The sequence below is a fragment of the Dipodomys merriami genome, unplaced genomic scaffold (assembly GCF_024711535.1).
Source record: "Dipodomys merriami isolate MVZ:Mamm:240054 unplaced genomic scaffold, mDipMer1.0.p SCAF_4, whole genome shotgun sequence".
Classification (NCBI taxonomy): domain Eukaryota; kingdom Metazoa; phylum Chordata; class Mammalia; order Rodentia; family Heteromyidae; genus Dipodomys; species Dipodomys merriami.
This window is the reverse complement of record NW_027205603.1, coordinates 7,778,828-7,794,941: the sequence shown is the minus strand read 5'-3', so window position 1 is coordinate 7,794,941 and position 16,114 is coordinate 7,778,828. Positions and strand designations below refer to the sequence as shown.

Here is a 16,114-nt window from a genome sequence, read left to right as displayed (position 1 = left end):
TGAACTTAATATTTGATCTTTTCTTCTCTCTTCCAAGTGCTGAGAAGTTGCGGACAAATAATGTTTTCCCAAATAAAATATTGCCCTATTTATTGAAGTCACTGCAGAATTTTGCACAGATACCTCCAGGGTTTACAAGTAAAGAGAAACTCTTTATCACCCATCTGAAATGGAAAAAACAATTACCTGTGGTATGAGGTGAAACAGAGCATCCCCAGAGAGTGTTCCAACAGCCAAGCCCACGAACAGCTGTAAAATCAGATTGTAGTTGTCCTGGCAGCCGTGGAAAAGGACCAGCACGGACCCAAGCATGGAGCCCAGCGTGAGAAGTATCACAGCCACTGTGCTGTAGCCATATTCTAAGTCAGAGGAGATAGCACAAACAGTCAGGGCACATCAGTGTCCATTTCTGCCTGAGCTCCTAAAAATGCTAGAACAATCAGTCTCACAGGAACACTTCACTCGGACGTGGCGTTGTTTTCTAAGTTTTATATGGAGTAAAATTTTAATATAGGAAGAACAGAATGGACAGACTTTTACAGGCTGAGTGTTCATATCCATCTCCAAGAATGGGGTCAGAGTATACTGTAAAGACACCTGCACATTCGTGTTCATTGATGCACTATTCACAATAGCCAAGTTGTGGAAACAGCCCAAATGTCCTTCAGGAGATGAGTGGCACATACACAATGGAATTTTGCACAAGCATTAGAAAGAATAACATTATGTCATTTGCAGGGAAATGGATGAACCTAGAACAAATCATATCAAGTGAAGTAAGCCAAACTCAGACAAACCACACGTGTTTTCTCTCATATATGGAAGCTAGATCTAATACACATTGGAATATGGTAAAATATACAGGACTCTAGACATTCACACACAATGAAAGCAAAGAAGGGTAAGGGGAGTAACAAAGGCACAGTGCATCTGATCATACAACATAACATTTATCAGAATAAACTCCAAGAAATGGAAAAAGGAGACTTTTTTGTTGCTGTTTATGTTTTCTTTTCTTTGTGGTCTTGTTTTTCCATTTATTTGTCTTTGGGAAGGCAAGCAGGGGTGGGGGAGGCAGAAATGATGGGACAAAGGGTGAACAAACGCAGTGGTGATACTCACTAGACACTATGTTAGTAGACACTATGTTGAAAGTGAACTATACAACTTGTAGGTGGGGATGTATGGGAAACACTGGAAGAGAGTGAGGGAAAAAGTGACATTGTCAAAAAAGAAATGTACTCTTTACCTGACTTACGTTACTGTAACCCATCTGTACATCACCTTCAAAACAGCAATTTTTTAAAAAAAGAATTGGGCAGAAGAGATCCAAATTCTTCCCTCCACAAGGTGGAGAAGGTACCAATTTATGAACTAGGAAATGGACCCTCACCTGACACCAGGACTGTGAGGAATAAACTTCTGTTGTTCATAAGCCCCTCTATGTATAGCATTCTGTTACAGCAATGACTATAACAAGGCTTTTCTTAACCTACCTTTGACACTATCTTGATGAAGCTCTACCAAAAACAAGAAAGAAAGAAATCACTTTGGCAAGCAGAAAGCTCACATACTTCCCATTCCCGACAAAATGAGTATGTCTCTCTTAAAATCATTACTTCCAGTGACAATAGATGTGAACCCCACTTTTCATTTTTAACCCTTCCCAAGCAAGGAAGTAAAGAGGGAACATGGAGTTTGGTTCCATGTGGAGCTTGGCTTTCATACAAAATGAGTACAAACCTCAGATGAACTTTCTTGTGAATGTTGTAAAGACTATTTGTAATCTCAAGAGTGATCATTATGCGGCTGGAAATGTGGTTCAGTGCTAAGAGTGCGTACCTACCATGCAAGAAGCCCTGGGTGTTTTTTATTCTGACACTTTCTGAGGTTTTTATTATTACCTAAATTTCTCTTATTTCAGAGAATTGTGGAATAGTGATATTTAGTTGAAGTCACAAACATATTTTAACCTTCACAAGGCAAATTGTCATTATCATGGTCTATAAAGTTTGTGAATTCTATACGCTTTGACAATACAATTCTAAAAGCTTTGATAATACAATTATTTCTTCCAGGTGATATTTACATTTCTTTCCTTTTGCTTATTGTAAGATGTTCTGTCTTTCACTCGCATTCCTCTCCTCTCTTTCTGGGGTTTTTTTTTTTTTTTTTTTTTTTTGAGAATACCATACAGAGGAGTTACAATTACATGGAAGTTCTGGGTTTTATTCTTCAGTACTATATAAACAGAAAGAGCTGGAAGTAGCATTGAGGCTCAAGTGGTAGAATGCTAGCCTTGAGCAAAATGAAGCTCAGGGACAGTGCCCAGGCCCTGAGTTCAAGCCCCAGGACCGGCAAAAAAAAAAGTAAAAAAAAAAGTGATTATCATTCTCAATGGTTAAAATGATGCATTTATTACTGAAAATGTACCAATGAATGAGAATGGTTGATATAATAATTGTGAACAGTCTAGATTTTAGGTTATTGTACATTTTTATAGCTCTTGAAATTTATTTCCTGTTCCTAGACTTCCAGGTACTTTTTAATACAGAAAATGTTTTCCTTTCTTTGTTGTTGTGATTATTTATGATGATGATCATTATCATTATTATTATTGGCAGTAATGGAGTTTAAACCCAGGGCCTCATGCTTGCTAAACCAAGTGATCTACCACTTAAAGCACATAAATGTCTGTAGAAAAGTAAAATGTTTAAGATTATTCAATAAAAGCAAACACACACACACACACACACACACATATATATACATATATATAAAATATAAAGGGGGAGGAAATAAAGGGAGAAATGGAAGATAATATACTCAATGAGAGAAAGGAAATAACTTTACTGACAAACATGAGTGAGATGGGGCTGGAGTTATTCAGCTGTCATTTTTAGTGGGATGCAGATATTCAGAACAAATACTCTGTTTTCTGCTTATTTAGAAATTACCAACAAGTCATGACAAACTGGACAACAAACAATGAGGGAAGTTAAAAATAATTTCTCATTTTCAGAGGCAGTTCTGGGGTTTGAACTCAGGACTTCATGATTGCTAGGTAGGCATTCTACCACTGAGGCAGACTTCTAACCTTGTTTGTTCTCATTAATTTGGAGCTAAGATCTAGCTTTTTGCCCAGGATTGACTGGACCAAAACCCTCCTATTTATTACTCTTCCTACCACAGCTAGAATGACAAGTGTATATCCCCACATCCAGCCTTTTCTGGATGTGACTGGCCTAAAGCTATGATCCTCCAATCTCACCTTTATACCGCTGTGCTTACCTGTTGGTTGAGATGAAGTCTTGTGCACATTTTGCCATGCTGGCCTCAAAAGCACAATCTTTCCAATCTATGCCTCTTAAGCAGCTACTATTAGATGCATGAGCCATGGGTGCCTGCCTAAACTGTCCTTTTATCTAGTGATTATACATAAAGTAAATCAAATCATTCAGCTTTTGATGTTTTTATGAAAGTATCTGTTTATAATAGAAAATATTCCTTTTTTTTTTTTTACCATACTTGTCATTCTTTTGGAAATTCACTCTTTAGATCATACAAATGGTACTAGGAACATGATATAAGCATGTATTATTATTCTGTCGACCCTAAGGCCTATATTGTACAAGGATCTAATATTAAAAGAGAGATGATAGTTTACCAAAAACAGCAGGAAATTTTCAGATTTTACCCCTCCCTGTCACTGCCTCTTCTCTGTTGCTAGGAAACCTCAATGGGGAAAGAGAAGGATATTCATCAGTAGATTTAATCAACTCTTACATTCATATGGTACACAAGCTCTAGAGCCTTTTCTCCTAACAATGTGAGTATAACCAAACACAACTAACCAACACAAACAGAAATGGCTAAGGGGAAGAGCATGTGCTTAGAATTCTAGAGTTCAATACCTTAGCACCAGAGGGGAAAAAAAGTCAAATTTTATAAAATGCCTATTTCTACAGTTAAAATTTTTAAATTTTAATTTTTAAAATTTTAATGGTTGGAATAGTCCTATACCTACCCATTATTTTATTCCATGCTAATTTTGGAAGACCAGCCATGTGAGGAGCACATCCTGGAAGATGCTCAACTGAGTTTCACATCCCATTCCTTTTCAGTTCAACTATTAGATGGAAATGACAACCATCTCTTCTCATACATAGTTATGTGAAATTTTACTTGGACACCTGGCTGCCCAATAAAGTTCAAGGCTTTTGTGTTTTTATTGTAACTACAAAAGACCATAAGATGGCAAGAACACACAGGTCAAATCAGGGTACATTTCTCAGGAAAAGGGCAGGAGTTTCCAGTACTGCTCTTCTCTTAGTCCTGTGGACAGCAAAATGAAGCTTCCCTAATTTTAGGGTTTACCAAATCTTCTTAGATCCTACATGAGTCAGATTTTCTCTGTTCTGTGGGAAGAGCAACCTGACAAAGCATCAAAATCTCTGACTTTTGTGGTTGATGGACTCTCCTAAATTACCCAAGGTCTCTTATACAGGTGCCATTCTGTCTTGGTTGGTGTTAAATGACTCACAGATGAGTTTTGTCTTAAGTATTTCTCATTATTTACAGAAGAACTTGACCTATCTGTTAAATTCCTAGCCATTCCTGAGCAGCTACTTAAAATAGGTGTGAAATTTTACTCTGACATAGACTTAATCATCTATCCTAGACACTTAACTGGAGCAGGTACTTAAGGGTTGAGTTAAAGCAGCAGCAGACTGACTCATATTTCCTTAGTAACATCTGTGTCTGCCTCCCTTTTTACACACAATACCTTACATATCTGTGATTCCCAAAGGCCAACATAAGGCTTCACCCTCAATTAGATAATGCAAAATTTTAAACTGAAGTAATGTTTTTATAGGTTCTCTGGTGCATATTCCTTGGGACATTTTTCAGGGAGACTATTTCCTAGAAGGGTCTAGAAGTTCAGAAAAGGTGATCAACTTTTTTTCCATATATCTTAAGATTAAAACTGTTTTTTCAAGTGCCTTGTGCATACCAAGCACTATGGCAGGCAGTGCGCGTATGCCTACAATCATTCCGAGGAACCAAGTCCTGTCCTCATTTACTTGAGCACTGTTGACCATTGAGTGCTGACTGGTGAGTTGCTCATTTGTATTGAATATATATATATATATATATATATATATATATATATATATATATATATATTCATGTGTTCATGCATACTCGTGGATTTATATGTGAATGTGCCCATATGCCTCACCTGTGTGTTATATCTAGGGTCCTCAGATTAACACTTAGAGGTTGCATGTTCTGTCACTCTCTTGCTTTACTAAATGTTATGGCTATTCTTAGGCCACCATGTTGGGGGAGGAGGTGTTAGGTACGTGATGCTTTACATTTACTGCACACATCTTTGTACTCGGTATCCTATCTCAAGCTCGAAGTGCCCTGTGAAGTTGCCGAGAGTACTTTTCTACTTCCGTGACTCAGAGGAAGGCAATTGAGGGCAATTATTGATCTGTACACTTCTGCCAGCCATACTGGGAGACTTCCTTCTCCCTGGACTGGGCAACTCTCTTCCAGAGCAGACCAATATACTAGGACACTCCTCCATATGCCTTCATCTTTTATATTTTCCATGCCTTGTTTAGTATACCACTGGTTCCCCACTGTGATGAGGATGGTGATGATGGTAAGAGCAGACTGAGGAGGTGGTAAAATTTTCTTAAGGTCACAGGGTAGCTTGCAATAAAACAAAGTGACCTCTTCTGGTGTTTTGGATTTCATGTGGGTTTTCATTTGTACCATGCTACTTTTCAACCATGGATTTTTAAGTTACTCAATGATGAAGTCAAATATAGAGGATAAAATAAATGGATCTAGGGGCTGGGAAGGTGGCTCAGTGGTAGAGCGCTTGCCTCGCATGCATAAGGCCCTGGGTTTGATTCCTCAGCACCACATAAACAGAAAAAGCCAGAAGTGGCGCTGTGGCTAAAGTGGTAGAGCGCTAGCCTTGAGCTGAAGAGCTGAGGGAGAGCGCCCAGGCCCAGAGTTCAAGCTCCATGACCGACCAAAAGTAAACAAACAAACAAACAAACAAACAAATAAATGGATAGAAATTGTATGCAAAGTACAGAACATTCATTGAAAGACAGTATGGGGTGAACAACATGAATCTATGGGAGCAGCTTGACTGGGCTTCAAATCGTAAATTTATCACTTACCAATTGGGTGCCCTTGAACCAATTACTTATATTTCCATGCCTCCGTTTCCTCGTGTGCAAAATGGAAAAAAAATAACACCTACCGCCTCTATTATTGGCAAGATTACATGAATTGGTAAGTGTTAAATGCTTCGAATGGCACTTTGGATATAGTAAAATCCCATATTCATTATTTTTTATGACAAATACAGTTTTTTTTTTTAAGTAATACTTTTTTTTTGGTTATGTAGTGCTGAGGAATCGAACCCAGGTCCTCTGGCATGCAAGGCAAGCACTCTACCGCTGAGCCACCTTCCCAGCCCCAAATACAGTGTTTTTTGATAAAGAACCAAACCTTACTCTCCAGAGTGGTAGGTGGTAGCTTTGCCCGCTGGTCTCTAGATAGCTGGCAAGGGCAGCTCAGTAGTTGTTGAATGATCCCTGGACTCAGCTGTTTAAAGTCCTCCTTAGAAATGGGTGCAAGGCCGCCCTGTAGAAATATCTCCAGCAGCTGCTGTGCAGAGAAGCAAGTCTGATGGAGAGAATATGCACAGTTACAACCTCAGCACTGAACAAGATGTCCACCAACTTCTCTTCAGGAGCTAGAGCCGATGGAGGGCTACAGGAGGGTTCTGGCTACAGGGGACAGGGGAAATCATGGTGACAACTACCTGCTACCTTCAGTTAATTACGCTTTGATTCACATCCAAGGAGTATTTTAAATTCCAAGCCTGCAGTAGCTAACTTTGTTCTCAGTATGCTTTATTTCCTAACTCCTTTCTTCTCTGTGGAAAATACTATGCTATAAAGTGCTGTACATTGTTCTAGCCAGCTCTACTGGTTATAATGGGGGTGATATTTTCTTTTGTTTCATTTCATTTGGTGCTAGCATTGGGGCTTGAGTCCCCAGGTCTCTCATTCTTGCTTGACTTTTTTATTCAAGACTGGTACTCTGTCACTTAAGTCACAACTCTACTTGCAGATTTTGGCTGGTTAATTGTAGATAAAATTCTCATGGACTCTTGCCCAGGCTGGCTTTGAACCACATAGTCAGATCTCACTTTCTGAATAGCTAGGATTACAAATAGAGCCACTAACATCTGACTAGTTTTGCTGATTTTTAATGGGGTAAGTTCTATAGTCACAAAACTAAGATTTTATATGATAAACAGCAACTCAGATAATGAAATCTTTGATATTCTCATTTAAACAGCCTGTGTTGGGAGCAAGTACTTTCACAAGCAATAAAAGCTTAAAAATTTTAAAGTGAATGGCTTACCCTCTGCTAATGCCCCTTCCACACAAAAATTTACTTTTTCTCCCTTTATTTTCTACTAACATTATCTACATAACCTAATTTTTAAAGACACTTTTCTGTCTTACCTAGGCATGCTTATAAAAAAAAACAAGCCATAAATACATAACAAATACAAGTCTTTAAAGTTGCCATAAGACAGTAGTTCATCTCAGAACAGCTTCCAGTTTTAGAATATGTTTTTAAAGAGGAAGATGGTTTGATTATAAGCTTCTTGATTCTTTGATTATAAGCCCGTGATCTTTTCTTTCTGCCTCTGTGCTATTTAAGTCATTGTTCTAAATTCCTTCCAGAATCACTGACACAAATGTCTTAATAGTGATTCATATGTTCCATAAAATTTTGAACATAACATATTTTTAATAAAGAAGAGAACAGAAGGAAATTTTATATTATCTAGCCTGTCATCTTTATTCCTTTGCATAAAGTATCAGTGTGTGTTTGTACTTGTATTGATGTCAGCACTTCTATAGAAATGTTGAAATGTATTTAAAAATTAATTCCTAATCTATAGCTTTGACAATCATTTTGACCACTTGTTAAAAAACAGAATGTTGGGGCCGGGAAGGTGGCTCAGTGGTAGAGTGCTTGCCTCGCATGCATGAGGCCCTGGGTTTGATTCCTCAGCAGCACATAAGCAGAAAAAGCTAGAAGTGGTGTTGTGGCTCTAGTGGTAGAGTGCTAGCCTTGAGCTGAATTGCTAAGGGACAGCAACCAGGTCCAAAGTTCAGGCCCCATGACCACAAAAAAAAGAAAGAAGGAAAGAAGGAAAGAAAGAAAGAAAAAAGAAAGAAAGAAAGAAAGAAAGAAAAAAGAAAGAAAGAAAGAAAGAAAGAAAGAAAAAACAGATTTTTGCCAGGCACCAGTGGTACACATCCTACCTACTTAGGAGACTGAGATCTGATTATCACAGTTTGAAGCCAGCCCAAGCAGGAAAAGTTCATGAGACTCATATCTTCAGTTGACCAGCAGAAAACCAGAAGTGGTGCTGTGGCTTAAAGTGGTAAAGCGCTCGCTTTGAGCGAAAAAGCTCAGGACTGTGTTCCAAAAGAGTGCTGCTTATTTAAGATTCAAATAACAACAACAACAAGAAAGAAAGAAATAAAGCAAACCTATTTAAATTAGCATTTCCGACATAGTAACAGTTGTTCAGAACACCAAGTATGTGTCAGACAACTATGTATGTGCCTTTAGTGTCTGTGAACTGAAGCAGTTACTCATGAGCTCTATGACTACCTGTAGCAAGCAAAACTATGAGCTAACATCATGTTGTTGTTCTAATAATGCAGTGATGCAGGTTAAATAACTCAGTGTCTGTGACATCATAAGTCTCCCATACATTAGAAGCCATTTTTGTGTAAAATTAATTTATAAAGAATTGAAGAAAGTAGAGCAGAGGAGGACTCTACAGTCAAAGTTGGAGAAATGCTACATTCAATTAAAGACATTTTCTTTCTAATGGATTCCTTCAGATTCCCTAATGTGCTGCAGCCAAAAGTACCTTCCCAGTATTTCTCCAAATTATTATTTATTTGCTTCTTGAAAAGCACCAAGATGTTTCAAAAAAGTTTTATTGGAACACACACACACAAACACACACCAAAGCATTGAATTAAACCATTGATTGTACTCTAGAAAATACAGAATTTTAGGAAATACGGAAGTAGATACAATCATTGGCTCCTCCGATTTTACCTTTTCCCCAAAACCTTCTCAGAGCCATCCCCTCCATAAGTTTCTGTTGCTCATACTACAATGTAATCATTTCCTAATTTACCCTAACTTTAAAATATTCACTCATTATTGTGATTATTTATGCATTATTTCAATCCTTCACTGCTTTGTGAGCTCCTTGAGAGATGCATATTTTTCCTTAACAACTGCCTCATGCCAACAGTGAAGATCAACATGTAATAAATACTCAATACATGTTTTCTAATTTGTGGTTCATGCATTTAATGTGAACTCATGGAAGAAAACAGATATATGGAAACAGATGTATATATAGATATATCTAGGTCATTCTTAACCAAAATAGTATGGCCTTGGTCTTATGTCTACAGGGACCCATTTATGGAAATAGAATCCTAGGAACATAGCACTGAAAAAGAATAGTTACACATTTAAGAAATAGTTACACATTTAAGAATAGTTACACATTGAATGTTCTAGAACTCCGATAGAACTTTCATGGCTGGACTTTGACACAAGTAAATAATCATATAAGTAGGATAATGGAAATACCTGATCCCAGGAAGTTAGATCATCATCTGACTCTTTGCCCACTGGTCCAAATGCATCAGGGAAGCCCCAGTCCTGGTGTGTTATGTTGTTCTGTTTTCTTGGAAGTTGACTCACTTTATCTTTTCGGATGCAGGTGCTTTTGGTCCAGAGAATGTGGAGGAGTTGGTCTAGGTCTGGAAATTTCATATAAAATCTGTTGTCATGCAGAATAAACAGGTCACATTCAGAAAAGCCACCATTTCATCTCATCACAGTGTAGACATGCTACAAGACAAATCTGAGTCAGATGAAAAATCCAGGTTTCATCTGGAACAAAGTTGAGCACTGATACTTGATGTGGACATAGAGTCTCTCATCAGATCAAGGCTGAATGTTGGGGTTATACCAATGTTTTTAAAAGGGGTTCCCATTGGGACAACCAGTTTCCAGGTCCCGCTGCTCACTCTCTCCTGAATGGCCTTTTTCTTTTCTAAATAAACTCCCTACAACTGTAGTTATCCTTCCTGGCCTTATTTCTACTGTCAGAGAAGGAGCACCCATCATGCGAGCACCCATCATGCTGTGTATCATCTTGGCACCCATCATGGGGCAGAAGACAATCGAAGGTAAAGGAACCCACTGAAAGCCTGCTACTGGTCTCCAGAGCTGACCTTGCTTGGCTGGGCATTGTGTAGCAGCTCAAGTGTTGAAGGAAAGCGTCCTGGCTAAGGTTTAGTCTTAAAAAAAAAATCTAAGCGACTCTTTTCTGCCTCTCATCTCTCAGCCCAACAGCAGTCAAGGACATTTTTCACCCAGTGTATGAGGCCACACATGGAGACGTCTGCCCTGTCTTTGTCTCCCAGCAGCATGGTGTTTGTGCTGTTCTCTGAACTTCTCTTGGGCTGACGGAGTCCACACTTCCTCAAATGGAGCTATAAATTATATCTTGTCTCTGACATTCACCCAGCCATCCTCTGGTCCCCACCACAGTTGGATCTTTGTTTATTTTCCTGTCTTGGATATTCTTGTCTCATCTCCCAGAACCCCTCTATAAGGTGGTCTGGCATTAGACTCCAAAAGGCCTCTCAGTCCTGGCCCTTTGGGGCTGTATAGTTACTGATAGGAAACTTAATTCCAGTCCTCCCACCCTTCTGTAAGCAAGCAAGCCATTGGTTAGAGCCACACCCTTAACAGACAGAGTGAGGGGATTCAAAGGGAAACACACTGAGTTCAGAAAGGCGTTTGTCTCTGTTCTTACTGGCTTCCTGCTGTTGTACTTTTATCACTTAAGATCAGAATCTCGGAGACCTATGCTTTATATTTCTGACCATTATGTTTGGGCACCTCTTCCTGGAAACATGTTTATCCTGAAGACAAGGGCTGTAATTGGAAGGGGTCATTCTCCCAGGTGTTTGCTTGTAAGAAGGAATGTTTTTTTCATGTTCTCCCTTCTCAGTTTTCAGAGCACATTAAGTATCTTGGGTCAGATAGAGGGAGCTGCTCATCCTCTTATTTTCCTTGTGTAAATATCGTAGCACAAAAAGAGGGTACACATAGGTTTTCAAAGGCATGGCTTCTAAATTCCTGGCTTCTGTTTACCATGCTTCATTTGCTTTAGTCTATCCTCTTTCTGACCAAAGCACAATTTGAGATGAAGTCTTGCCAATTTTGGCAGGATTGCTAATATTGGGGACACAAAATGCAACAGGCAGGAACTCAGAGGGGAAGACATTGGTGCGCTGGTCGGATAGGTGCAATCCAGCTGCTCATCTTCCTGGCAGTCTTACCTACAGCCAATTGGGACATGAGTGGGAGAGATGTCTCTCTAAAAACAAAGGGACCTTCACCCTCGTGATTCCTGGAGACAGAAGGTGAACCCTCATTGGCCCTTTCTCTCTTCTGTTCCCTTTTTGCAGATGATACCCCAACAGTCTGAGTTTCTGAGGGATTCCCATAGGCCTGTTTACAGGTGTTTCTTGCTTTTCTCAGGGCTACACAAGAAGTTTCCAATAAGGGAGATTTAGTACATTAAAAAAGTGCCAGAGGGCTCCCCACAGACAGATTTAAGATGAAAACATATGGCTTAAAGCCAGGCACCAGCAGTTCACACTTGTAATCCTATCTACTCAGGAGGCTGGAATCTGAGAATCACAGTTCAAAGCTAGCCCAGGCAGGAAAGTTGATGAGAATCTTATCTCCGATAAACCATTCAGAAAACCGGAAGTGGCCCAGTGACTCAAGTGATAGAGTGCTAGCCTTGAGCTGAAAGCTGAGGGACAGCGTTCAGGCCCAGAGTTCAAGCCCAATGACCAACAAAAATAAACAAACAAACAAACAAATAAAATATATGGCTTAAAGAGTGGGGAGAGAAGGTTCTAGAAATGATAATTTTTTTTAAAAGTCTAGGCTTTCTCTCCTGGATGAGGGCAGAAATCCTGATAGGGGTCCCATTCATCCATTCTCCATAAAAGATCTCAAACAAAGCAAAACCCACCTAGAGAGTGTGCAAAGGTCAATTTGTATATGACTGTAAAGCCTTGTTCTCTAACAAGGTTTTTCTAAAAGTATTCTATTCTTGGTTACCTATGATTAAGAGCAGAAATTATGTTTGCTGTTGACAAAAATTTTTTAATGATAGAATATCATTGGCCAAATGGTTTCATTCATCTTAAACTTTAAGATACTCTGTGTCATCCTGACACACTGCCCTTCCATTATTCTATCAAGTATTGGGCAAATAAATGTCATTTGCTACTAGAATTCCAGATTAAAAACTGTTATCACTGCAACCAAGAGTTATCTGACTCAACAGACAAAAAAAAAAAAAAAAAAAAAAAAAGAGAAAGAGACAGAGTGAGCAGCTTTAAAGTCAAACTGCAGAGGAAGTCTTAAAATATTGGTACTAACAAATGTGTCAAGGTTTACTACATATTTTTACAGAAAGGATTTGCCTAAGGTCAAGATTAATACACTGATGTAAAACCAAGTAGTAACTAAGTCCACATTCATTTAAGTGTTTGTTTATGTCAGGGTTCTTCAAATGGTCACGTATTAGGTCACTTTTTAAGTAAGTATGTAAACCACCGGATACAAAGCTGAGGAGGAAATTATATCCATTAGGCAGCCTTAAATTAATAATACCACACCTAGCAACCTTGTGCATATGTTTCACATTGTAATTTAAAAAGGCTTTAGGGACATTTACAAAGCTGTCAATCTTAATCAGTACCTTAAAATGCTATATAATATAAAAATTAGATTGTTTGATCAATTACTATTTCAAACTTTCACCAGAATTTACTCAGTTTTTGTCAATATAGATTTAATCCTCTGCAAAAGTTACAATCAGACTCACAGATGGATGAATTAACTCAACTTATTGGTCAAATTCAAATTTTATTTCTAGTAAGTTCCAGGTAAAACTTGCTTGGGAACTGTTTCTGCTGATCTCTTTGTTGCTTAAATTTGGAAATAAAGGAATCATATTGGCACAGACTTTTATCTAAACTGCCAGTCATGTCCTTCCAACGCTGTATCAAACCAGTTAGTACACCTTATCCCAGCAATGAGCAAAAAACGACAACTTGGATATTATCCCAGCTATGGAGGTGAGATCTACCAACCTACCAGGACAAAAACAAAAAAAGAAAATCAAGAACACAAAGAGAGATTAGCAAAAATAATCCATCCTGAAAAATGGAAAGAAAAAAAACCAGAACCTGAATATATCTCAAAAACCTATGGAATAACAACAAGTCTATCAGCATATATGTATTAAGAGTCACAGAAAAACAAGAATAAGAAAACATATAGTAAATCATACCTAAGAATATTTGGAGTGTGACAGAAAATCTTAATCAATACGCTCAATAAGTTCATCGAACACCAAGTAGGATAAATATAAAAAAAGATCTCCACCCAGACAACAAAAATCTGACCACGATAAAATTCTAAAAGCAGCAAGAGAAAAGTAAGTCATCACCACCATTGTTCATGGCTGAGTCAGATGTGAATAATGAAGACAAAGAGGTAGAGGAATGCTATTGTCAAAGAAAATAAGAGAAAAAGTCATGAGTCAGTTAAGTTATATCTGAAAAATAATCCCACCAAATCAACTGGAGAAAAAAGAAATCCAGTGAATGACATTGTTACCAGACATGTGTTACAAAAAAATCCAAATGAAGTTTGTTGGTTTTTGTTTTGTTTTTGTCAGTTATAGTGCTTGAACTCTGGGCCTGGGCACTGTCCCTGAGCTCTTTAGCTCAAGGCTACCACTTGAGCCACAGCGCCACTTCTGGCTTTCTGGTGAATAATAGGAGATAGTCTCATGGACTTTCCTGCCCAGGCTGTCTTTGAACTGAAATCCTCAGATCTCAGCCTCCTGAGCAGCTAGTGTTACAGATGTGAGCCACCAGTGCCCAGAGTCAAATGACGTTCTTCAGGCTCAAAATAAAACCCAAAATTACCTTTTGGGTTGAATTTCCTATTTGGAAATAGAGACTATATAAGCATGGGGAATATATAAAAATGTAGGTTAATGCAAAAGATTTTAAATATGTCTTGCTCATTTGTTCTCTACACTTAATGAAGAGTGCAGGTTTTACCTTCACCTTCAGACAGAACAATGCTGATCACCTCTCAGCTTAACATAATAATGAGATGAATAATCAATGCAAGCAGATTTAAAACACACAATAATTGCAAAGAGGAAAAGCTATACTGGTTGGAGAGAATAGGAATATATATATATATATATATATATATATAAAACCATCAGAAAAACAATGCAAAAATAAGATGAACAATTAATAATCAAAGCTATATTGTTTGGTGAGAATGCAATTTACATGTATATGCAATTTATATTATATATGTATATACAATTTGTATGTATGTAATTTATGTTATATATTCAATATAAAATATAAACTACATATATATGTCATAATAAAACCAAAGCAAAAATTTTAAAATAATCACAGAGCAGGTTACAAAGTTATTTATACAAATATCAATTGGATGATACAGTGGAAGAAAATCTCATTTACGAAAGCCAAAAAGAAAGTTAGATGCTAATACAAAATTGTGACCAGGAGCAGGAGATCACCCTGTACAAGCACATTGGCAGGAGAGTAATGAAAAGATGGGGTTACAGGATGGGAGGATTTAGGGGGTCAGAACATTCAGGGTCATGGCAGATAAAAGAGGCCTTTCTCAAATTGTGCGCCAGAGACAGGAGAATGTTGACAGTTATTCCCACGACAATTCCATCTGCTATTAGAGAAACGATTCAGTGCTCTTTGGGAGAACCCCTGGAAATGTCTTCTTCAAAATGACCTTGGAAGTTAAATTTTGCCCTTCACTTTACATCTGATTTCAGTGTATGGGAGTGAAGAGGTTGCAGAAAACATCTGGGATCCTGGGTAGTGATGGTGCTGATGAACACCTGCTTTCTCAGTTGGCAGAGACCATCATCGCCCTGTCTCTCCAAGGGGTTTTTCTGGGACGAAGACACCTTGTTCATGTAACTCTAACCCCTCTGTACAGTATTTTTACAATAAAAAGTATAAAAAATAATGTTTCTGTGTCTGGACAGGAAATTTACAGGATGAACCTAGAATATCTTGTTTGATAGGAAAGCAAGGGAATTATAAAATATTTTATTGGTTTTTGTCACAGCAACTTAAGACCAACTTGAATAAGATTCCACTGGTCAAAGGAGGAGTAATCTAAGCTTTAATAGGATAATAATAATAATCAACAGAGATATGAAATTATAGTAATGTTTTAAATTTTTCACTGTTCCCATTTGAAAGATGCACAGGAGTTGTATATTATTTTGGAAACTGACAAAGTACCAATAAATATATCAATTATTTCCCTTAGGAACATTAATAAAGTAATAATGATAAGTTTTTTCACATAGAATTATATTTATTTATTTATTTATTTATTTATTTATTTATTTTGCCGGTTGTGAGGCCTGAACTCTGGGTCTGGGTGCTGTCCCTCAGTCTTCAGCTCAAGGCTAGCACTCTACCACTTGAGCCACAGCGCCACTTGCGGCTTTTTCTGCTTATGTGGTGCTGAGGAGTCGAACCCAGGGCCTCATGCATGCAAGGTAAGCACTCTACCACTGAGCCACCTTCCTAGCCCTCACATAGAATTATAATACCAAGAAATAGAGCAGAATTGAGAGAACTGGATTTTGTAAGACCTCCAAAATTAATCAATTCAGACAATGGTCATTAAAAGTCTGTAACTTCTCACAAGGGAGATAATACTTCCTGGTGGATGTCATCAACTATAAATCCATACTCCCAAATTAACAGCTTACAACTAATAAGGCCTTCATACAACAACCATCATGCATGAAATTCATGGCATAAGA

At 38.0% G+C, this 16,114-nt stretch overlaps 1 protein-coding gene across 5 annotated transcripts in view; it reads right to left on the bottom strand.

The window, feature by feature from the left end:
* The window catches only part of Slc39a12 (solute carrier family 39 member 12), a 65,802-nt gene that overhangs the window by 37,064 nt on the left and 12,624 nt on the right, over positions 1-16,114 (bottom strand). For all 5 annotated transcript variants that reach the window (XM_069990448.1, XM_069990451.1, XM_069990450.1 and 2 more), the window contains 3 exons: positions 9,745-9,917; positions 6,546-6,717; positions 187-359 (listed from right to left, as the gene is read on the bottom strand). In XM_069990448.1, the coding sequence (XP_069846549.1) occupies positions 187-359; positions 6,546-6,717; positions 9,745-9,917 (518 nt within the window). The remainder of the gene's footprint in view (positions 1-186; positions 360-6,545; positions 6,718-9,744; positions 9,918-16,114) is intronic.